The sequence below is a fragment of the Halichoerus grypus genome, chromosome 4 (genome assembly GCF_964656455.1).
Source record: "Halichoerus grypus chromosome 4, mHalGry1.hap1.1, whole genome shotgun sequence".
Taxonomy (NCBI): Eukaryota; Metazoa; Chordata; class Mammalia; order Carnivora; family Phocidae; genus Halichoerus; species Halichoerus grypus.
This window is the reverse complement of record NC_135715.1, coordinates 180,121,466-180,146,504: the sequence shown is the minus strand read 5'-3', so window position 1 is coordinate 180,146,504 and position 25,039 is coordinate 180,121,466. Positions and strand designations below refer to the sequence as shown.

Sequence of the window (25,039 nt, the reverse complement as noted above, 5' to 3'; positions counted from 1 at the left end):
TTATTTATTTATTTATTTATTTATTATTTATTTCCTTTATTTATTTGACAGAGAGAGATAGTGAGAGGAAGAACACGAGCAGGGGTAATGGGAGAGGGAGAAGCAGGCTTCCTGCCGAGCAGGACCCTGGGATCATGACCTGAGCCGAAGGCAGATGCTTAATGACTGAGCCACCCAGGCGCCCCAAAACTTATATTTTCTTAGGTGCTAAGCTTTACTTATGTATCCAAAAGACATGTAGTGATTACTTAGCACGTGCTAGGCACTATGTTAGGTATTGGAGATATAACAATGAAGAAGGTGAATATAATCCTTCTCCCAGATGGCAAGTTTAGAGGAAGATACAGATGAGTAAGTGTACCGGTGCATAACGGTGTGGTAACTACTATGATATGGTGGTACAGGCTGCTAGAAGAGCTAGTAACAATACTAATTACTATGATAATGACCAACTCATATTTAGCACTACTATGTCCCGGGCACTGTTATCATTTAATCCTTTCAACGGCTCTATGATGGTACTTATGATTATCTCCTTTTATAGATGAAGAAACTGAGGCATAGGAAGATTAGGTAACTTGTCTAAAGTGCAACAACTAATAAGTGGCAGAGCCAATATTTAGGGGACCTACCCCAGATTCAGTGATATCAAGAAAGCTTCCAAGAGGAAATGATGTAGAAGCTGCAGTTGGCCATGGGTTTTTAGGAAAAAGGGTTAGAAGAGACATATCCCAGATGGAGGAAATAATATCCACAAACACTGGCACCGGGAAAGAGCAAATAATATCCAAGAAGTTCAATTTTGGCAAGCAGAGGCTGAAGGGGAGGAAGTAGTGAATGACCAGGCTGGAGGAAGAAGGGGCAGACTGTGCGGGGCTGTGATAAGACATATTAAAGGACTTAGATTTTTACCTCAAGAAGAGTAGGGCGCCATCAGAAGCAGGAGGGTGACATGATGAAAATTGTTTTTGAAGCTCCCCTTGTAATGGAGTGGAGAAGGGACTAGAGGGAGGTAAGAGTGTCCACGGGGGGGCGCCTGGGTGGCTCAGTTGTTAAGCGTCTGCCTTCGGCTCAGGTCATGATCCCAGGGTCCTGGGATCGAGCCCCGCATCGGGCTCCCTGCTCAGCGGGAAGCCTGCTTCTCCCTCTCCCACTCCCCCTGCTTGTGTTCCCTCTCTCGCTGTCTCTCTCCCTCCGTCAAATAAATAAATAAAATCTTAAAAAAAAAAAAAAAGAGCGTCCATGGGGGCTCCATCACCATATGACCATTGCAATAATTCAGACAAGAGATGGAGAGAGTCTGACCTAGGGTTAATGGCATTGTACATGGAGAGACAGGAAGATCTGAGAGATCTCTAGGAGGCAGAGTCCATGAGAATGGATGACATACAGATGAAGAAGGGAAAGTGATGCTCTTGCTTGACTAACATGGGGCTAAAGTGTTCGAAGAAAGGAAAAAGACTAAACAGAATTAGCATGAGTAGGAAAATGAGTTCATTCTGGACATGTTGCGTTTGAGTAGTTGGTGCCTGGAAGACAGTTGGATAGATAAGTATGAGGCTTAAAAGACAGATATGAACTGTAGTTATGCTTTTGGGAGCCTTCATCATTTAGATAGTAATTGAAGGCATGGGTGTCCCTGAGATTGCCCTGGGAGGGTGTGTAAAGAGAAGAGGAACCAGGTCAGCACTGAAGAAACACAACATATAATGAACTGACAGGGGAAGAGGTTCCTTCAATGGAAACTGAGAAGGGGTGGATGGAAAGGGAGGAGAAAATCCAGAAGAATGTGTTGACATAGAAGCTTAAAAAGAAGAAGACTTCAAATGTAAAGGAGAAAGGTCAGCCTTGAAAACTCAACCAGAGCTTGGGTAACAATGCATGACAAGGAATCCGCAATCATGCGGATGATCTTGGCAAGAGCAATTTTAGTGGATTGGTAGGAGGGAGGGTCAGTGCCATGGGTAGGGGAAATAAGGGGGGGGAGGTTAGTGGGATAAATGAGTGTGGATGAATTTTATAGAGAGGGTTGGCTGTGAAGGAGAGGAGAGAGAGCGCTGGAGGGGAGAGAGGAGAAGGAATGCATTATTCAAGATAGATTGGAGCAGGTTGAATTGCTGTTGCAAAGGAGAAGGCAGAGCACCAGGAAGAGAGAAAGATTGGAGAAACAAGATAACCACATGGGAGAAAATGAATTATTGATAAGTTGGGGTGGCCAGGAAGGCAGGAGGCGATGGAATTCAGAGTGCAGATAGACTGGTCCCTTTCCTCGTGGAGAGGATGGTGACGTTGCAGGTGTGTTGGGTGGCAGGCTACTGAGGGTTGCTAGCTGATGATGGCTTTTGTTTTCTCTGTAATCTAGATGGTGATACCTTCTGCTGGGGGGTTGGGCGGAGGTTGTGCCACTGAAGGTTTGAGGACAGTTCAGAAGGTTTTAAACAGCTGCCTGTGGCGAAAGGACAGGTGGCTAAGGAAACAGGACTGTGGGGAGACTGGGCAAAGTTGGAAACCACACCGTTATGGTGATGTCACTCTGAACAGTTTGTGCGTTTCTTTGACAAGTTCAAGGCACAAGTTTAGGGGATGTGGGCATGCAGATGGACCTGGATCTGGGAGGTCTTGAGGGAGGCTTTGACAGAAAGGCAGTGGTAGAGGGGAGTCGGATGTATTGGGGAGGAAATGGCTGAAGTGATGATCTTTGGACTCCAGTTGATGTGGAAGGAGGTGTGGATGCTGAAAAGCTGATGTAACAGGAGAACTTGAGTGTTAGAGCAGGAAAGAGCACTCATTTTAACTTTAGTCCCCCAGAGGTGGAAGACCCTTGGGAGCTAAGAATAGTTTTTCCATTTTTAAATGGTTGCGGAAAAATTCTCATGACACACGAAAATTGTGCAAGATTGGGCGCCTGGGTGGCTCATTCAGTTAAACATCTGCCTTCGGCTCAGGTCATGATCCCAGGGTCCTGGGATCGGGCCCTCATCTGGCTCCATGCTCAGTGGGGAGCCTGCTTCTCCCTCTCCCTCTGCCACTCCTCCTGCTTGTGCTCTCTCTCTCTCTGTCAAATAAATAAAAATCTTTAAAAAGAATCACACAAGACTGAAACTCAGCCACACCCACTTACCACATTGTCCATGGCTGCTTTGCGGCAGAGTCGAGTCATGCTGAGAAAGACCATAGGTCCACAGGGCCTCAGATATTGACTGTATGGCCCTTTACAGAAAATATTTGCCAACTTCGATGCTAAAAGAATTGATGGAAGCAGCTTTTTTGCTTTTTGCAGTTTGGTAACAGTCACTCCACCATTTCTATCAGAGAGAAAATTGAGGTGGGGGGGAGGATCCCGTATATAAACACACCCCATAATTTACTCATTTCTAGAACTGCTTTCTTACTGTTCTGATCTCTTCCTTCTTGCCTGGTGAGGTAAATATGTACCATCTTTTTATTTGCTTTTAATAAATTAAAAAAAAAAATTAGAGCAGTGTTATGTTCACAGCAAAATGGAGCAGAAGTACAGCGTCCCACATGCTCCTGCCCCTCACAGACACAGCCTCCCCCACTGTCCGTATCCCACCAGAGTGCTGCCTTTGCTACAGCTGATGAAGCTGCATAGACACATCATTCTCACCCAAAGTCCATAGTTTATTTAGGGTTCACTCTTGGTGCTGTACACTTTAATGGTTTTGACAAGTGTGTAATGACTTGTATCCCCCGTTATAGTATCATACAGAGTAGTTTCACTGCCCTAAAAATCCTGGGCTCTGCCTGTTCATCCCTCCCTCCCCTCTAGCCCCTAGCAACCACTAGCCTTTTTATGGTCTCCAGTTTCGCCTTTTCCAGATGTCATATTGTTGGAATCATAGAGTATGTAGACTTTTTCAGATGGCCTTAGTAAATGCATTTAAGGTTCTGTTGTACATTCTTTTTGATATTTGGGCCAGGCAGGGGTGGACCCTGGATACCAATTTCTAAGAGCTACTGACAAGATAGAGAAAATTGTCTTTTCCAGAAATCTTCTTGGTGAGAGTGTTGTGTAAGGAGTAGGGGAGGAGGCTCCCAAGAGTCCAAGGATGGAACACGGGCCAGTGAACTCCATTGTGTGGAGGGAGAGAGCAGTTAACTCTAGGGTGGCAGTTCTGCTGAGTAGGGTCTATAAGTTTGAAACCAGCATGGAGCTGCTAGGGATGAAGACACCACAGCTCCCATATTAGGCAGTCCCCCTCCTTTCTTCGATGTTCTTCCACATGCCTCTACATATGGCCTGTACTATAAATAAATGGTCCCCCTAAATTTAAAGAATATTGACTTGAAAGGTGTCTAATTATTAGTCTGCCTGGAGTGCCTACATGTCTTGCAATAGCTCAAGATATATATCATTAGTATGATGTAAAAGGACTTTGGAAGATTGAATTCTTATTCCAATCTTTATCTTTTGGTGGCTTTTGATTTTTGTTCTTATTTTTGCATAGTTGGTAATACATCATTTGCAACCTCAGGTGAGGCCACCAAATAACACCTGTGAACATCTTGGCATCATTTGAACAACACGATCTACGAGAACTGTGTTGCATTTGATTCTCAGATTCTTCGCCTTGTCAAATGTTCTTTTAGGGAGTCTGAGAGAGAGAGATGTTTGGAGCTGATACTGATATATCTCATGATTAGATTGTACTTATTACTTCACTTCAACTGGCTTTATTGAAAGTCTGCTGTGGGCACTGGGTGGCAGAGGATGAATGGGACACAGTCTGTTCTTGGCATTTAGTTAATGGAAAACATCTGCTGAATTTGTTTCTTTTCCCCTTGTCCCTTAGGTCCAGTTGAATACAGGACTTGGTGTCAGGAATGGTGAGCTTTCCTTTCTGAATGGCACCTCGGGAGCTGACACACTTCTCCAGGGCTCCCGGCTGACCCCCGTCTCAACAAGGAGGACCCTGGAGCCACGGTGCCGAAGGAACCGGTCCAGGAGGCTCAAGGTGGGCTCTCTGGAGTGCACAGAGCCTGCTGAGAGCCCTGTGTCAGACAGCTTTAGTGGCACCTCGTGGAAAAGCCCTGGCTGCTTGTCCCAGGACAGGAGCTCCGCAATGGGCGTCCAGATGCATCTGCCTTCTCCCCACCTCCAACCTGGGGCCAGAAGAAAGGTCCTCAGCCTGCAAGACAGCTTTGGGAAGCTGGAGGCAGAAACGAATGTTGACACGGGGTGCACCGTGGTCAATTCTGGACCCCGACAGTCTTTTCTGAGCAGATTTTCAAGGGATGTCCGGACCAGCAACACACCACCCTGCTTGCCAGACTCCTCCTCGGGGGCAACTGCCTCCAAGAACAATAGAATCTTTAAGGCAAGTACCCATTCTTTGTCACTTGCTGGCCAAAGGGATCTTGGTGCAAGGAAGATAATCTCACAATGTCCCCTTCACCTGCCAGTCCAGGGTGAAGAAAAAGAAGAAGAATTCTTTATATAGCATAAAACAAATGTGGTTTCCTAAAACACAAGATCAGATACAGTGTTCTAGAAACAGAGCACTGACCTAGAATCAGATGGTTTCTTGGTCACGTGATGGGTCCTGAATGTTAGCCATGCACTGATCTGTATTGCTTTTATTTCAAATGTGTATAGTCTAATGGCGCTGTGAAGTATTGTTTATTTGCCATCATGGTCATGAAGGAACACAGCCAATGGATAGGGAGAAAGCCCAAGGCCCTGTGTCCCTGGAGACACACTAACCCAGCTGGGTGCGTTGATTTCAGCACCTATCAGGAATAATTGCTTTGTATGCCAGTGAGTTGGATGTGTTATGCAATGCTGATGAGTGGATGTAATTTAGTTTTAATTTTTACTTGGGTTGCATAGCTCATCCCCCTGGACAACATGGACTGTTTATTCTTTAGTGTTTTTTAATTTTTATGTGACCTCCTTTGGTAATGAGGCCCCGTACACCACGTAGCCTCTGGTGATTTTGCCTTTAAAGTTGTTTGCATCTAGAATGAGTTCACATGCGAGGGTTTTGAAAATTACAAACAATTAATTTTTTTTTCCTGTTTAATAAGCAGAAACCCTAGAAGTCAAAAGATAGGTGAAAAATGAAAGCGAGGCTCTAGGATTTCCCTGCTCCTCCATTTCTCATTTGTTTCCGCACTACTCCAAAGGGGCCAGTGGTTCCCGTTTCTAACCAGAGAGGAGTGTGACATGATTGGATGATTCCAGATCTCTACTTGACGTGGCAGGAAGATTAGATTGGATGGGTTGTGGGAGCAGGACTTGCGTTCTTCTGGCCAAGTTTGAATTCCTAAATTTCTTTGCAATACGTATTCATCCATTTATACATTCATTCATTCAGCAAATATTTATTGAGCACATACCTTTGAATAAGACGTTGATGTATGGTCCACATACAATCTGTGGCCATCAAACCCAAAAGATATATATGGTCTCCCAAGTAGAAATCCATTCTATCAACACTTGAGAATATGTTGAAATCTTAACTTAATTCCTCTGGGACCCTTTTCCACAGTTGATTTTCACACTTGCTGCACAAGGCTGTAGTAAGCAGGTGGAGACTGGGCATATTATGATTCTAATTATAACCATAATGGACAAACTCTCATTGCTCATGTGCTGTATTTTTCTCTTGGGTCTAAACGCACATTTTAAAAATATCTGAGGTCTCTGTGCTGTCATTACTTTATAAGGTTATTTGACTCCACGAACTTTATTCTCCAGGACAGATGTTACATAAAATTATAAATGCTGATTTAGCTGGGTCTTGTGGTGACCCTGATACTTAGTATACCCACTTGAGGAGAAGGATGAGTTCAGGCCCAAGGATGAGTCTTAGGGCAGGGACGCCCACTGAGTTTGGGTGCCCTTCTGAGCTTGAAGAACTGAAAAGAAGGAGAGTTGCAAATCGACAAAGACGAGACTTCTACATTGATTTTATTTTTTCTGGGCTCACGACCTCAGTACATTCCCATTCTCATTTTCTTTCTCCCTGCCCCCCAGACTAAAGTTAGATTTTAGGAAGTAGAATGAAGGATTTTGGTCTGATTTTCTAGAATAAGAGTTAAGAAAAATGAAGTCTTATTTAAATGGAACTATTGAGCTGCCTTGAAAAGCACAGCAGGGGGGCAGTTCTGAAATTTCTTTCCCACTTTTTTTGAGGTAACCTGAATTCTTTAACATAATACATGGGTGAGACTATAAGTACATGGAAATTATGAAGAATACTGGAAAATGTGAAGGAGTACCTTACAAAATTGACTTGTAAAATAATACACTCTTAAAATGGCACCAACTCTACCCCACTACACAGCAATCCAATTTACAACATGGTGGGATGGACGGTCCAATGGGCCAGGGTGCCAGAGGCCCCGCTTTTGGCCTCAGCCTTTAAATTTACTACTTATGGGACCTTGAACTGTCAGCGTCCTTGATCCTCTGTTGCCTTTCCTATTGTAACAAAATGTTGTTAAGAGAATCAAGATGATGCACATGAAAGCATTTGGATATTATTAAGCCTTATAAATATGTGAGATAGTATTATTATTATAAATGGTCCTTCAGACCCACGGTTTTTTTAAATGTCATGCCAACAGGAGGTTTTTTGGTTTTTGTTTTTTTGGTTTTTTTAGAAACAACTTTTAGTAAAATCAATGATTCAATTAAAAAAAAAACAGCTCTGTAAGAATTTTTGCTATGTGTGCCATTTATTTATGTTCACATATCTAGGAGGGAAATTATGGATGGAAAGAATCAAGTATATCCTACAGTTCAAAAGAGATTGTATGTAACAGGAATAAGCTATGAACTAGTTTAATCCAATTTATCAAGTTAGCCAGACTCTTTACTTACTTATGCTGTATTTTTTTTTTTAAGATTTTATTTATTTATTTGACAGAGAGAGACACAGCGAGATAGGGAACTCAAGCAGGGGAAGTGGGAGAGGGAGAAGCAGGCTTCCCGCTGAGCAGGGAGCCCGATGCGGGGCTCGATCCCAGGACCCTGGGACCATGACCTGGGCCGAAGGCAGACGCTTAACGACTGAGCTACCCCGGTGCCCCTTTATGCTGTATTTTTTTAAATATAAAACATATCACTTTTTAAATCAGAGGGACTCTTGATAGTCAGAGTACTTTATATTTCTTTATAGGTACACTAAAAATCAGTTGCATTGCAGTTGTTTGGCTATTTTTAACCTTATTAATAGTATATCATACTTTGCAAGTGTTATTTGGACATTGCTAAACATTGACAGAAATGATAGCATTTGGAAACTTTCAAATGTGTTTGTCTATTAGGGAAAGTAGAGCTGGGGGTTTGGGGTTGGGGAAGGGGAAGGGCGGGACACCCCTCGATTTACAAAAGGAGGTGGGACAGGAGCCTTGGCTGCTCCCCAATCCACCCTCTGCTCTGACGGGACTTTGTAGAGGCAGTCTGGTTCTTCCATGGCCCCAACACTCTGCTCACCCCTTTTCCTTCCTTCTGGAGAGAGTCGGGGAAAGGGGAAGGGAAGCCAAAGAAAGAGAATGGAGCCCATTTTCTGTTGATTAGAAACTCCTAAATTTCACCTCCATGTTATAAAACCTATTCAGAGATTCCTGAGTTAACTTAATACTGTCTAACTTTCTTGAATCTTCTCTAAGCCCTCATGCTTGGGCTTTCTCTCCCTTTTCCTTCCTTCTTTCCTTTCCTCTCCTTTCCCTGCCCCTTTTGTTCCTTCTTCCCTTCCCTTCCCCTCCCCTCCCCTTCCCCTCCCCTCCCCTTCCCCTCCCTTCCCCTCCCCTGCCCTCCCCTTCCCTCCCCTTCCCTCCCCTTCCCTCACCTTCCCTTCCCTTCCCTTCCCTTCCCTTCCCTTCCCCTCCCTCCCCTTCCCTCCCCTTCCCTCCCCTTCCCTCCCCTTCCCTTCCCTTCCCTTCCCTTCCCTTCCCTTCCCCTCCCTCCCCTTCCCTTCCCTTCCCCTCCCTCCCCTTCTCCTCCCCTCCCCTCCCTTCCCCTCCCCTCCCCTTCCCCTCCCTTCCCCTCCCCTCCCCTCCCCTCCCCTTCCCTCCCCTGCCCTCCCCTCCCCTTCCCTTCCCTTCCCTTCCCCTCCCTCCCCTCCCCTCCCCTTCTCCTCCCCTCCCCTCTCTTCCCCTCCCCTCCCCTTCCCCTCCCCTCCCTTCCCCTCCCTTCCCCTCCCCTCCCCTTCCCCTCCCCTCCCCTTCCCTTCCCTTCCCTTCCTTTTTTTCCTCCTTTGAATCCTCCCTCCACCCCCCAACCCCACCTGGTGCCCTGCACATGGATTTGATACTCTCTTCATTCTTTGTTCCAACCTCTTTTTTCCCCTCTACTTCACCCCAGGAGAGGACAAAGAGATAATTTTAAATTAACTTATGTTCAGGAAATTTCCCCAAAGGCGTCTCAGTTGGAGGCAAAACCACCAAAAACTTGACCCACGTTGTGTGGGAGTTTTGTTTGTTTTTGTTGTCATTTTTCATCTCCTTTTCCTGAAGGAAATAAAACTTGTACTGCAGAGTGGTACCTCGAAACATAACAAGGTAGCCAATGGATTTGACGTGACAGGTCACATTCTGGCCAGGAGTCCTATCATAGCCAGAGGACCAATACCACAAAGCTAGCGGGAGGTAGCAACTGTCCCTAACACCCAGTACAAGCACTTCCATATGCAGAGAGCTTGGCCATGCGTTGTAAAAACAGGGTCCCTTCACACCTGGCAGAGTGAGGGGACATGCCACATAGACCTGACCAATCGCGTGCTTTCCTCTGGAATTCTGAGGCTCCTAGCAGGGATGGGAAAGCTCCTTTAAGTGGGTGGTGGGGGAGGGGGAAGGTAGGCAGCAGAGTTCTGGTCCTGGGGAGAAGTGATGTTGGGTCTTTGGCTAAGCCCTTATCCCAGATTGGTTCTGGGGCCTGATTTTGGTTGTGATTCTGCCTGTTCACCTTCCTATTGTTCTTGTGCATTTTCTGAGCCCAGTTCCCCAGCGTTCTGATAAATGAATTCTCAGCTTAAGTCAGCCAGCATCCGTTCTGTTTATGCACCAAGTAACTGAGATTGATACAGAGTGAAGCGCTAATAGGGGTTAAGGCCAAGTACAAAACTGGGGCACTGTATTAGGGAACTGAATTTTCAAAGGGATAAACAAAGATGCTAAAAACTATTCATTTGGGGGTTCGGTGTCTCTTTGAAGTTTTCTTAACTTTGATTCTTTTGACTCTTTTCCTTTTGGATTGCTTCTTTTTTCTCCCTTATGGCTGTGGCAGTAAGACCTGCCCGCTCCCCTTTCCCACGCTAAGAAGGAAGAGGATGGGATCCACAGAAGGGGGGGCAGGGTCCCATCTGAGAAGTGCTCTGTCTCTAGACTTTTGTCCAGGCTAGACAAAAAGAATCCAACATGTAGTCAGGCATAGGTCAGCAGAACAGGGCCCCGAATTACAACCCTTTCATTCACATGCAAGAGAGACTGAGAACCCATTTAAACGAAAGGGGAAAAAAGGAAAGTCACGTGACTAAAAGACAGGCAACCACAGCGTCAGGGTCACATCCCACCAGCTAGCCACCTAGTGACTAGAGGGTCCTTTCCCCGCGCTTCAGAAGAAAATTCCCGGAGAGGCCTCTGATTGGCTTGGCCTGAGTCACATGCTCACCCCTGAACCAATCACTGCGCCTGGATGATGGAGTTCACTGATTGGTGAGCCCATGGTTCTGTGTCTATTTGTGGGAATGAGATTTGGGAGAGACAGGAGGAAAGGAGGCAGCCCCACCTGAACACCATGGAAAGGGTCCCCACAGGAAAGACTTTTTACTAATCGGAGGAAGTGAGAAGAGATGTCAGCAGACAACAAAAACAGGTGTCCACTCCTGGCCCAAACTGTAGCTGCTAACAAAGGAAAAGCATCCTCTGCATGGTCCCTCTGAGGAGGACCCCAGAAGCGGCTCCTGGTCACCTCTTTCTTACAAAGAACTTGCCTTTTGACAACGTGAGACCTTCCAGCATCTGGCCTCCGTCAGTCTGTTTTGTTTTCTTTAGAGTCTGTATTAGTTTCCTAGAGCTGTTGTACGAATGAGCACAAACGCCGTGGCTTAAAGCAACAGGAAGTTATACTATCACAGCTCTGGAGGCCATAAGTCTGAGATCAAGGTGTTGGCGGGGCCACACCACCTCTGGAGGCCCAAGTGGAGAATCCTTTATTGCCTCTTACAGCTTCTCCCGTGTTCCTTGGCTTGTGGCTGCAAAAGGCCAATCTTTGCCTCCACCTTCAGTCACTTTCTCCTCCTCTTTATGTCTCTCGCTGTATCTTACAATGACATCTGTCATTGGATTTAGGGATCACCAGAATAATCCAGAATGATCTCAAGATCCTTAATTACATTTCCAAGACCCCTTTTACAAATAAGGTCACATTTGCTATTTATGTTGTCTGTCACCCTTCCTTAGCCTACCCTACTTCTCTCTCTCTCTCTTTTACACACACACACACAAATATAACCTCCATAGAGTTAAAACCTGCCTGTCATTGTCATATTTGTATCCATAAGGCCTAAAACAGTGCTTGAACCAGAGTAGACACTCTGTGAATGTTAGTTGATTGAATAAAAGAAAAGAGTTGATTTCCTTGGATTGTGTCCCTTAGTGCTTCCTCCATACATTTAGTCCTGTTCCAAACCCGTTCCATTCTGTTGAGTATGCATGTATCTCTGTCCTTCGTTAAAATACACACTCTCTGAGCCTCTTTTTCCTGATTGTGGGTGATCATTTTTGCCCTTTAATTCAGAGCAAGGAAATTTAAGTGCCAAATATTGTGCTCGATGCACCCTAGGAATTAACAGGAGATGAAGACAAATGTAAACATATTTCATAGTTTGGGTTTTCCTTTCATTGCTTGTCCATCTGTAAATAATTTTGGCTTTCCCCCTCCTCCCAGTGTTTCTCGTCTCAAATTACAGGTGAAGCTCGCAGTCACTGTGTGCCCAGAGCCTTTGACTATTTTTTTGATCTGCCTCTCCTTTTTCAACTCAGTCACCTCCCCCAATTCTTATTTCCTTAACTTGACCCTGAGCAATTGAGGCGTGAAAAGGAAGCTTCAGACGGATGCTAAACAGATTTCCATAGGTTGAAAAGCGGGAGGCTAACCCTTGTTGACTGCCTTAAATCTAATTAAAAAAAAAAAAGTCATAATTAACATGCTCTGCTACCCGAGCAGCCGCCTTGTCAGTCTGAAACACCTACTGGGAAAGGAGTAGTAATGGAGTAATTTCTACTGAGACACTTCACAGCCACAAAGATAATTAAATGACAGCAGTGATGCCCCACAGCTTTGAGGGCTGGCGTGTGACCACCCATGTGTGCGTGGAAGCTTCCCGATCGTTCTGGACAAGGCGTTCTTGAGCCCCCAGCACCCAGCAGCACAGGGCTAGACACTTAGGGGACATGTGCCTGCTGTGGGGTCAGAGTCTTGTCACGAGAGCCCAGTTCTCACATTTTTGCAGCAAGGAGTCCGTGTAGACCAGAGAACCAGGTTTTAATTACTTTGCACATTGCTGAGTGAATGAGCGAGCTTTCCAAGGGCCCTGCAGACACCACAAAAATGTTCCCCAGAGCAAAAGCATAAAAACATAATGGTCTTGCTGTAGATGTTGCCCCACAAGCCCCCACGCAGGACTCCTCAGGAATGAAAACCAGATTGGGAGCCGAGCCACAAGATCCATTGTCGATGAGGCAGCTCCTCACTGCTTGTCACCACGTGGATGGGCTGGGGTCCGTGGCCAGCCACACCCACGGAGGTCTCGGGGAGGCGGAGTCATTTAACACCTAATTTGACTTGGGGAATATTTGCCGTTTGCATACAGACAGGAGATAGGCCGATGGGGTGATTGGAGTCGACTTCACAAGACAGGTTTTTCCCTCTCGTTGTGAGCGTAATTTAGGAAGGAGGCAAAAGCATGACTGTGTCCCGGGCAGTCTGCATGCAGTCTGCAATGTGTCTCTGTAAATTTCATAGGTTAAATTTAATATGTTGGACACCATGCAGTTATTCTCCAGGCATATTTCTGTCCTCCGTCGTGCTAAAATTAAGATGGTCTTTTCTGTTGCCTGCGTTAGGTTTTGTAAGGTTACTTCTGCAGAAAGCCTACAGAACTGGATGAAAATAGCAAGGTGCGTAGTGAAATAAACGAATATCCTCTCTGTTGTCACATGAGGCTGTGACCAGTTCCCTGGCTCCCAGTGGAGTGAAGAGGAGGGGTCCAGGAATAGGCAACGATAAGAGAGATTTTTAAATTCATTAAAACAGAGGCGCCAAAGCCCAGTCTTCACACAGAGGTGAAGGCTCTGCCTCTTTAAGTCGATGGCTCCGTAGTTTCTGCATCATTTTCCCTGGGTCACAATCACACGAAGATCCAGAGAGGTCTGCTGCCACAGGATGAGCGAGCACCTCTGGGAGCTGGAGTGATTGTGGGGACAGTTCTGTCCCAGGAGAATGCATGAAGGAAGAAAGGAGTGTGTGTCTCTGGTCAGTGACAGGGGACAGCCAGGGGAGAAGAAAGGGGTGAGTCTGCAGGGACAGAAGCCAGCAACAGGAGCACGAGTAAGGGCAGGAATGAGCCCAGGATCTTGCTCTCGGTGGCTAGTGGCCACGGTAACAGGACTGGACCTTTTATTTAGTGTGGCAAGAGCTGAACCAAGTTCCCTGATGCCCTGTGGATAAGTTGCCATGAGGAGAAGTGTAGGACCCTGAGCATCTTAGGTATGATGACTTAGCCAACATGGGATCAGGGCCAGAGCCCAGTGGCTTTGGGCCTGGAACTCAGGTAAGGCCCTTGAAGAGGAAATAGTGAGATCAGGATGTGTGTGTGTGTGTGTGTGTGTGTGTGCCCATGGGATGCTCAGGTCTTTAGAAAGATTAATAATAATCATCATGAGTGCGCAGTATGTCTAAGGCACTGTTCTATGATTTTCCTATTAAGTGTACAATTCACATGCTAAGATTTTTACATAGATTAACTCATTGACTCCTACGAGGGAGGTACTATTCTTATCTGCATTTAACAGATCAGGAAATGGAAGCAAACGGAGCATAACTAACTGGAGGTAGAGCCCAGGCCAGCTGACTCAAAGTCCTGGCCCCACGTTACCTCACTGTGTGTGGTCTGGCCCAACCATGTTCACTCCCCAATCCCTGGCATCAAGGAATGTTAGCTGGATGTGGTAAAAGGGACCGTATAGCTGTGAGTAAGGTGGGATCCTGAGATGGAGAGATGAGTCTGGATTGTCCAGGCGGGCCCTAAACATAATCACCAGCGTCCTTACAAGAAAGAGGCAGAGGGATCCTTGACCACAGGGGAGGCAGAGGATGACATGACACGGGAGGCCAGGTGATGTGAAGGGAGGAAGGAGTCAGGAGCCAAGGAGCACAGGCACCTTCCAGAAGGTGCAAAGGCAAAGAAACGGACTCTTCCTAGTGCCCCCAGGAGGGCCAGCCTGGCCAAAGCCTTGCTTTTAACCCTGTCATACCCATTTTAGATTCTGGTCACAGGAATTGTAAGATAATAAATTTGTGTTTAAGTCACTAAGTTTGTGAAAATTTGTTATAGCAGCTGCAGGAAACTAATACATCATGGTTCTCGACACTTTTCATAGAAACACATAGAGATGATGTCCTTGGTCAGGAGGCATGTGTCCACAGACATGCTCACATTTCAATACCATCAGCTCCCACCAAATTAAGTAGTGTGTGTGTGTGTGTGTGTGTGTGTGTGTTTGGCGAAGGCAAGGCATAATAAACATGTTATAATTATGTGAGTCAGAAAGTTAAGAAGATCTCAAAATTCACTGTTAAAAAGCTAATATTATAAACCTAACACATGGTTTTAAATCTTATTACTTTGACTCCACAAAGAATATGAACAAGTAAGTAGTGCTGAAGAATAAACCTATGTAAACCTTATCTGAGGGACGCCTAGGTGACTCAGTCAGTTAAGTGTCTGTATTCGACTCAGGGCATGATCTCAGAGTCCTGGGATTGAGCCCCACATGGCATCAGGCTCCCTGATCAGCGAGGAGTCTGCTTTTCCCTCTGCCTGCCGCTCCCCGCCCCCGTGCTCTCTGTCTCTCAAATAAATAAAATAAAATAAAATAAAAACTTTATTTGATTATTCGTAATGACATATGTTGTTATTTGCCTCATTAGTTTGGCTTGGCAATTGTTAACTGACAGCCCCAGGAATGTTCACAGTGTTATTCTACACTCCAAAAATGTAGATGCAAGTGCCCCTACTCATGCCTTTTCATCTTCCCTTGTCCCTTTCTTAATAAAAATACATCCACGGTTAGAAGGACAAGGAAAGGGATGTAAAAACCAAAATGAGCTCTCAGCACACAAATCCCAGCCCGCCATTAGGGGCTGAGGTCTGGGGATGTTTCCATTCTGCTAGCGGCAGGGTCCTCCTTTTTGCTCTTGTTCAGGAAGTTGGTCAGGATGTAAGTGATAGCAAGTGAGGTGATGATTGGAATAACCGGGAATCCTATTTAATAAAAAAAAATGCAAATCAGTCACTAACTTAGGTCCTATGTTACTAATTGCGGAATAGTCCTGGATACGGGCACCCAGTGTTCATTGAGAGGTGCAAGCAGGGTCTCATCATATGGGATACAAGTGTTACGTGTTTGTTAGGACAGATGCCCAGAGGCAGCCCTGAGAGTTGAGAGCAAAGGTACCACTTCTCATTCACACACGGCATGGGATGACTTAGCAGGGACCTCAGGAGCATTTGCATGGGCCCAGAAGGAAGGGGTCAGTGGATGGCAAGCCATGTCGTGTCAGGGTTATTTTGACCTCAAAGATGTGGCGGAGAGCAACAGGGACAGAGCAGGAAGGATACTTGCCATTGGGAGTGAGCCTCCAGCAGAAGTCTTCGCAGGCCACCTAGAAATTCTATACTGGGAATCTCTGCAGTCATCTTATGCAAGATGTTAAGACATCACGGGGACATGCAGATGCTTTATTGATATTAATGGTAAGTGAATCCTCACCTTTGTGTAAAACTTTATTCATCATAAACATCACCCTTCGGTGAAAAAAGAGACAATCCATGGAGGCAGTCAAATGATAAAATGGAAGGATTTTAAAAGATCTCTAAATGCTTCTCATGCTCATTGCCAGGTAAACTTGATGCTCAACAGACAGGCGGTCTACTAAATTGTCACCGGGCCAGGTGAGTTGGCAGCCAAATACATGTTGCCTGCCTATGTAATTGAGTGTTCCACATATAAACAAGTTCTGACACTTCATTTCTGTCTTAGAAGGAACTGTGTGCAGTGAAGATTCATAAGCTGCTTCACAGCGGCATCAGACTCTTGTCAGGTAGGCATGGTTGCCTTGAATTAATCGAGGAAGTGCTAGTCTTTTTTGAAAAGTGATTTTTAAGTCTATCCATCTCAACATTAACGCTGGAAAGGCTTAGTTGTATAGAATAAAGAAGGGCAGAATACGTAACAGAAAATGAAAATGTAGGAGTCCATCAGCAATGGCAACCTCGTCTTCGAATAGATCTTCACTTTTACTGCCCTCCGTGATGTTCTTGTACCTCTCTAACTGCTGTGATCGTGGTCTGTCCTGTGATTTCTGTTCTTTATGTCACACCTGTGTCGCCTTCCTTTAAGAGGTGGTGAAATCAGAAAAAGGGAAAGATCGTCTTAAATTATTCTATTCCCCAAATCACACAACAGGATGTTTGTTTCACAACAGACATAAAATAATAATTCTACACCTCGTATTGGCAATCGTGTTAGATTTTATTCTAACAACGTGGAAAATATCAATATTTCAAGGCTGCCTTGAACCTTGTTAAAATGTGTTTAATATAGGTTTTATTACTATTCAGGGGTGGTGAGGCCAACAGACCAGGAGACCCCTGCAACCGAACAGAGAGCTTGTTACTCACAGTCCCCAAGAGGAGGGGACATGCCACGCGATGCAGGGCCACGTGGGAAAGCCCCAGAGTTGGGCAGGGGGGCAGAGAGAAGAGGGGGGGAAATGTGGGCAAGAGCCTCTATTGTGGTTTCTGGGGGAAGAAACAGGCAAGGCAGGGTGTGCAGATTTAGGATTGGTTAGTTTGAAAGATTTGAGCAAGCTCTGAGTGTAGGGGCTGTATCTAGCTGTCTGGTCCCTATCTTCGGGGTATTAGGATGGGGTAATAGAGTCCCCCTGTAAGAGCCCTGTGTAAGCCAGGAAAGGAGGTAGTGGAGATGTGGGCTCTGGATTGGTTGGTTTGCATGTGGAAGGCGTGCTTTCAGGTGAGTCTTGAACCCTCTCTAGGAATTGGCCAGCCCTGAGAGGGGCAGTCTCTCCAGGGCCAGCAAGTCCCCCGATGTCAAGGCATCAGAATAAAAAGACATGCTTTATACATATGGAGAAACTCCCGCCAGACATACAGAACAGTAAGAACGTGAACTGTGAACACCTTGGCCTCTGCCATATGTATGAGCTCAGAACCTTTTGAGCTGGTGCTGTTGTAGCTCGGCTAGGTCACTTGCCTGAGAACATTCTGCTGGTAAATTTCTAACTTAGGATTACCAACTAGCGTGGCTCCAGAGAACCACAGGTGGCTGCTACTTTTTAAGGGAGGTAGCGTGGAACAGTTAAAAGAACATAGCTGTGCTAGAGAGAATGAGCTTGGTGAGAAGGAAGGTGGGTGCACAATGGTCTATATTTTCTTCTCATTGGAGGGAAAAATGAGAGATTATGTTCTGAATGAATGAAAAATACACACAAAATTTCATTGAGCTAAACAGACATGCAATCTACTAAGTTATCACTAGGCCAGGCGAGTTGAAGAAATATATATTCTTGGGGTGCCTGGGTGGCTCAGCTGGTTAAGCGGCTGCCTTCAGCTCAGGTCATGATCCCAGGGTCCTGAGATCGAGCCCCACATCGGGCTCCTTGCTCAGTGGGGAGCCTGCTTCTCCCTCTCCCTCTGCGTGCTGCTCCCCCTGCTTGTGCGCTCTCTCTCTCTCTGACAAATAAATAAATAAAATCTTCTTTAAAAAAGAAGAAATATATATTTTTAACGATACTCTATTCTGGTAGTTGTTGAAAAGGACTCAAGTTAATTGCTTCACATTGAAATGCACTTTAAAAAAATGTAAAAATTAAGGCTTGGCTTCAGCAAGTGGGTGGGCTTCCAGTGGCTATGCTATGCCAACGTCCCCATCTAACGAGCAGGCTGGGAGCAGAAAGACACAGCCCAGGGAGAGAGCATGAATGACATTAAGGCAAGTGGGTAAGGAGCTACGGCCCAGAGGGAAAAGGGCCGGCAGTTCCAAACCTTTTGTCAAAGCATCACAGCCACAAGTCAGGGAGGATATCGAGTCTGAGGGGTCAGAGTAGGGGCCACATGGAGGCAGTGTGATGGGTGGGAGGTCGGGGTTCAAGCCAGGCCAGCTGGAGTTCTGTTACTGTCTGCGAGAACAAGAGAGAATGAGGCTGGCTTGAAAGAACCCCTGCCATTGTGGTAATTTGCCACAAAGAGCCCATTTTAGACTATTCTTATCTGGGAAGCTTCCAAAACCACGCCTTGTTGGAGCTCTCCAAGCCAATTCAACCCCAGACGGTGTCAGGGCCCCACTCAAGTTTCCATCTTGAGATCTGAGAGATCCATCTGAGATCAAGAGAAGACTAGATAGACTGTGTGTTGAAGTAATGCTGGGAGGTTTACATTGAAGCCCAGACAGAATCCTCGGGTTTCCTTGAGAGTAACATGAAGTGAATATTCATCCAGTTTCATTCGATTTCATTGAAAAAATCTTGGCCTGAACAGGGAAAAGGTGTCATGCACCTGCAATATACACTCTCACCTTTGTAATGAGTGTTTGCAAGTTCCCCAGCATTGGGTTCATCTGTATTAAATGAGTAGGGTACTATTGCCACCTTGTGATTAGAGATAGAAGTGTTTTTATTCTGGGAGCTGATTATGTAATGCCTCATTTAAATAAGGATTAGCTTCCCTCATCTGCTTTTGGATCAATTCTTTCATTTTCTTTTGTTGCTTTACCTGTATTTACAAAAACTTGTGCTGAAATTTTTTAAAGATCTGCAGTAGCCTAAAGTGGGCAAGAAAACCCATCCCAAACCATTAGAAGCCGAGGAAGGGGGCCAGTGTTTCTAGAGTCTCTAGCCACACCTATTCTTAGGTAAACTGAATCCTGCAGCTTTGGGGCCAGATACTGAAAATATCTGGCCACCTGTTACATTAAATCATAGGAACTCCTAATTGTCCTAGGCATCCCTTCAAGGGAAATACTAAAAATCCACTCTGAGTTTCATTGTCAGAGATGATTGGAGCTGCCTCCTGGTTTGATTTAGCACATTTTTTTTTTTTTTTTTTTGGATGAGAGGATTATTATAAAATCAGGCTAAATATTTTGTAAATCTTACCCAGAGAGAACATTCCCAACCACCAGAAATTAAAATAAGCAAAATATTACTGGCAGGAAAAACTTCACATTGACTCTAAATGAACATGAACCATTTTTTATGCTTCAGAAACTAGCTTTCCCCCCCAAAATAGGAAGGTCATGGATTGAAATGCCATCCACCTCCTGTGCAATTTTCACTCATTTTTTTCTCATCAGTTGTCTCTGTAATTTGTGTGCTTCTCGAAGGCTGTCTGTGGGTGGCCATGACACTATTTTCGTGAAAGGCTGTTGTCCTTATAATAGTTCTTCCTGGTCTTTTACGAGCCCTGATTTAAGCCCTGTCCTCACCCTCTGTCCTTCATCTCTAGTACCCATAACTTCTCATGTTGTTAACTAACATTGAACAGAAACGTTCTTTGCCCAGCATGGAAGGGGTGTGTATTTGTAGGGGGCAAATCCAGGTCTTCTTGTTTTTGTTGGTTGGAAAGATGAATCTAGGCCTTATTCAGATATTCTGAGCAATAACTTAGATAAGTAAGGAATAAACCAGGATCCTAAAATGTATAAGCTGCCTGGCATTTAAAAGGAAGAACATCCTGCTCACATGAGGGCATCTGAACTGTTAGTTTGAATGGCATCCTAAGCAGCTATGTACTAGCCCTCCTCTTCTGGGGGGAAACAGTGGGGACTCAGGCCAGAAATTACATCCTGAGACTAATGTTAAAATGACTACTTCCTGTTTTAACATGGCTCATTGGAACTTATGTGGGAACAGAACTGGGAAGATGGGAACTCTTTGGTAGTTCTGTGATGATATTTGGGTAACAGCTTCATTAGGGCTTCCAGAGGACATGGCATCCATGTTCCTGTTCATCTGGCCTATCCCTCCATCAGAGCAAGGTTGATTTCTTGGGTATGGTTATTTATTTCTGGGTTAGTGCCGGGATAGTATGTCAGAGGCCCTCTCTGAAATCAAAGCCTCTTATTCTGTATAATTACAGCATTCCTTCTACCTTCTAGCTCTGAAAAAAATGCTAGCAATTGACTGGTCAAAAGGGAAGAAATTCTTGTGCCATTAAAAGCTTCCATGACCACCCTGTCTTTTGAGCCTTCTCAATGACCTTTCAACTTTCTTGAAGCCCTGGACTGAATTCTTACCTGGTCAGGAGGTGGACAAATCTCTCCGTCACTGTCCAGGGAGGCTCTAAATGCCCTAAGACTTGGGTATCACTCAGGGTTTGTATACAACTTTCACGTGATGCTCAGCACAGGTGCACGACATCTCATGGGGTTCTTATTCTCCCCAGTAAATTAGAAGCTCTTTCAGACGCAGGGAACCTGTCAACTGTCTCAACTTTCTGGGAAGCCTAGGAAATTTCTATGAACTCAGCATGTGTGTGTATGTGGTCGATAATCAGATAGATAATGAGGAATGAGAGAAGGAGGAAGGGGAGGAAGAAAAGGAGGCGGAGAAGTCAGAGAGAGAGATGGATATCAGTAGAACCAAAGGAATCTCAAGAGTGACACAAAAACCCAAGGTTCAAGAACCCTGGATTCAAGCAGGGCATGGCACCTATTGTAATCCTGGGTTAATGATGCCTTCGTTTGTATCTTGTCATTTTATGTTTGAGTCTTGGGGTATCTACCAGGAGGCGACAAGAAGTGAGGCCAGATTGTTCATGGGCTAAGGAAAAAGTCAAGGAGTTCAGTAGAGGGCGGTAGAGGACCCTCTCTTCCTCTTCCTTGCTCACCCTGGCTCCCACCCTGGAGGGCTCCCGCAGGCTGAGGCCCCTCCAGGCAGGACTAGGAGAGAGGTCGCTGTCAGCCACATCTGGCTCGTGCTGGTGGTCAAGTTCCAGAATTTTCTTTCCCACATTTGATGCTTTTTACTAGAACATCCCAAAGTCATAGGGGGTGGTCGAGACATCTTAGACTGCTCCCATCAGGAAGCCCCAGGGGCCAAGAACAAAGTGTCGCTGCCTGGGGGACCTGCCTCAGGGTGGCCGGTGGTGGTGGTGGCAGTAGGAATAGTAACTGGGTCAGCGCTATTCTGGGGGAACAACCGGGGCCAAGCTCCTGGGTGGCCGCTGCCCTGGGGGCTGCCTCCCTTCTGTTCTCCCTCACAGAGTTTCAGCTCTGGATGGCTAGGTCTGCTCCACCATCCACTGAGAAGAACGGAAATGACCAATGGTTCCAGCAAGAGCTTCACCATTTTAGCAATGGTAACAGGCAAGTCTGGAACGGGTAAAAAGCCATGAGCAGGGCAAGGAGTGACAGGTGTTGGCAGGTGAGGGATGACGTATGCCTGAGGCCTCCTGGAAGGTGCCACAGAAATCCAGGAAGCATGAAAGCATGGATAGGGAAAAGAACCAAAGTTTTCTGCATGGCTCTCCAGGCCAGGTTCTGAGCTCGGCATGTTGTATCTTATCACACTGACTTATTTTTACTTTTAACTATGCAATATTTTAAAGACACAAAAGAGTATAGGAAATTAACATCACGGATACTCATGTAAGTGCATCTAGCTAGAAGAGGTGTCAACATTTTGTCGAGTTTCTTCCCATCCCTTCTGAGGTCTTTCTCAGCGTCTGGGCCTTCAGTACTTGAAGGGGTTGCTTGGGGGCATGGGGCAGAAGACCAGCTATTATCATTTTAAAAACAAATAAGCAAGCAAGTAAAAAACCCATATTTGGTTTCCAAGAAGGCCAGTTGTGATGTGATTCTTGTTTTTATTTTTTTTATGTATATTTTTTAAAGTTTTAATTTATTTAAGGAACATCTGCACCCAACGTGGGGCTTGAACTCATGACCCTGAGATCAAGAGTCGCATGCCCTTCCGACTGAGCCAGCCAGGCGCCCCTGATTCTTGTTCTTAATATCTACTCATATATTGTGTTAGGTCTTATTTTCAAAAATATTTGAATGATTTTTTATTACAGGAAATTTTACTCCTCGTCTCCTCTCTTACACAACTGATTCTGTTTCCTTGTGCTCTCATGTATTTCTCTCCTTTTTATGTGGTGGCAATCTTAGTTTCTATGTAATTCCGAGTTCCATTTCCTCTCTGTCATGGCCACAAAATATTATTTCATAAACTTCCATTTTACTCCACGGTTAACATCCATGGTAAATTGTGGTGCTTGTTGGCTGTGCCGTTGAGCTTATACGCCCATATTTCCTTCGGGGGAAATATTAATTCCATTGGCTTTCAGTTTTTTCCTCTTTCAGTTTCAAATTATGATCATGAAGATCTATTAGGTGCATAGAATTGAGCCGATCATGCTCCTAATTTCATGGCATATCATCACCATCATTCTCTGCGCAGTCCCTCTTATATTATTTTAGTTTATTTTATTTTCCTCTCTTTTCCCACCTGGTCCCCAGTCTCATTCCCTTCCTTGTGTCTGGTGTATTTACTATATGCTTTCCCAAATGACTTTCAGTAAGTTTCTTTATATGTGGGTCTATGAGAAACATATAGTATTGCTTTCTGTTTTAGAAAATGTACTTAAAAGCTTTGTGCCCCAAATCAATTGTTTTGTACTTTCTTTTTCCAGGCAACCCATGGTTTTGAGATCTGTCCATGTTGCCCTATGTACAACCAATTTCTTCCTTCCCCTCTCTTTCTTTCTGCACAGCAATCTAATGTACGGATGATGCACATTTTACTTATCTTTACTTTCACATTTTTTGATGGACATCTTTGTGGTTTCTTTTTTTTTAAGAATTTTTATTTATTTGTTTGACAGAGAGAGAGAGAGAGGGAGAGAGAGAGAGCGTGCACAAGCAGGGGGAGATGCAGGTAGAGGGAGAGGAGAAGCAGGATCCCCACCAAGCAGAGAGCCCGATGAGGGGCTCGATTCCAGGACCCTGGAATCATGACCTGAGCCGAAGGCAGACGCTTAACCGACTGAGCCACCCAGGCGCCCCAGATATCTTTGTGGCTTCTAAATCCTGGAACTGCTAACACTGTTGTCAACCCCCTAGTGTATGGTCTCTTGGGCATCTGGGAGAGAACTGGGGGGGGGGGCTATAGACTCAGGAGTAGAAAAACTGTGTCTGAGGGCAATGATGTGCCCAATTTCACAAATCCTGCCAGATCCTTCTCCAAATGAACACTCAAGCCATAGTTCCACTAGCAATGTGCAAGGGCTCTTGTTTTCCCACATCCCCACCAACAAATGATTTTATCCAAGTTGTGCATTTTTGACAATCTGATGGGTTAATATAGTACTCAGGGTGGTTTACATTTGCCTTTCTCTGATACTAGTGCAGGGTCAGTTTTCTTCTGTGAATTGCATAGAATTCATCCACTTGTCCACGTGTGCATTTCCTTCTTGTCCATTTTCCTATCAGGTGTCCTGTCTTTTTTGCCCTCTTAGCTGTAGGAGTTCCACTGACATACAAAAAGCACTTAACTTGCCTGATTCTTTTCTAGTCTCATGAAAAATGAACTATGAACAATTTACCTCTGTCTGGATAAACTGACCCATATCAAAGATTTGTTGCCCTAAGGTCACCTGTCAATTTCAAAGCCGGGAGAGACGAGAAGGTCACAAAAGGGGAGATGCTCGGAGCTGCAAACACTTGAGCCTTTATTTGCAAGTGAGAAAAACTGAACTCAAATTAAGTTAAGCATAAAGGAGGACTGTATTGACTCACAAAAATTCAGGGCAGTCATACTTGAGACATGGTGGGATACAGAAGTTTAAAGAGATCATCGTTTCATCTCTTGGTGCCCTTTGCATCGATTGGCCTTTTTCCTGGGCAGAATTCCTCTCTAGTAGCAAATGGCCCTGGGGCTCCAGGCTAGTGGATCTTTGCTGCTCGTGATCTCCACGGGCAGAGTGTTTTGATGCCGTTAAGGGGGGTAGTTTGTACTCAAACAAGATTACTCAGAGACTAATTGGCATATACAAAATTAAAATGTGACTTTAGTAAAATTTGTAACTTTAATAAGTTATAAATTCCTTTCTAGTCACATTAGTGACAGTAGTAAGTTGTAAATGTAGAAGCTTAATTCTTCCTTATGCTTTACAAATAAAATTACAAATCTTATCATCTATTTATAAAGCTAGCAAATTTCAACAGTCACTTTTAAGAATGCTTGTATAATCTAATAAAATTCCCTTAAACATTTAAACTGCATTTATAAATTTAATATATTTAATTTTCTTTGAAGTCCTTCAAATGTCTGATTAACATACAAACCTTCCCAAGTTCTTAGATACTACTCTGATAAATCAAGTACATTAAAACTGTACATATGGGGAGAGTCATAAATTCTCCTAAATGGTCTTATACTGTTTACAACATTAGTCAACTTTTCTTGTTCCTTTCATCCTAAAAATGCAAGTCTAAATCAATTACCCAAATGCCTTTTTACTTTGGAGTAGCTATTAATCTGTTAAGTACTCAGATTCTCTTAAGCATTACCAATGCTTAAAATATCCAATGTGTACAGCTTGGTTTTATTTCCATATTTAATGAAGCTGCATACAACCTGAAGTCTTGCTCAGGGTATAAGATTTGGAGTAGCATGCTGGAACGGTATGTTTCTCACCATCCAGATGGGACAGACAAAGCCCTCTTTAATGGCTGCTAAACCAGGAGAGACTTTAGTCCATGCGTG

General features: G+C 44.8%; 1 protein-coding gene across 2 annotated transcripts in view; it reads left to right on the top strand.

Moving 5' to 3' along the window:
* The window catches only part of LOC118539852 (protein FAM124B), a 47,945-nt gene extending 39,934 nt beyond the window's left edge, over nt 1–8,011 (top strand). Inside the window, exon 3 of one of the 2 annotated variants that reach the window (XR_013447390.1) lies at nt 4,815–4,881. Coding sequence is in view for 1 of the 2 variants with exons in the window: in XM_036098718.2 (XP_035954611.1) it covers nt 4,815–5,462 (648 nt within the window). In the remaining variant the exon portion in view is untranslated. Of the gene's footprint in view, nt 1–4,814 lie in introns of both variants that reach the window. The other variant, XM_036098718.2, reaches the window with a different exon arrangement.
* The last annotated feature ends 17,028 nt before the right edge of the window (nt 8,012–25,039 follow it).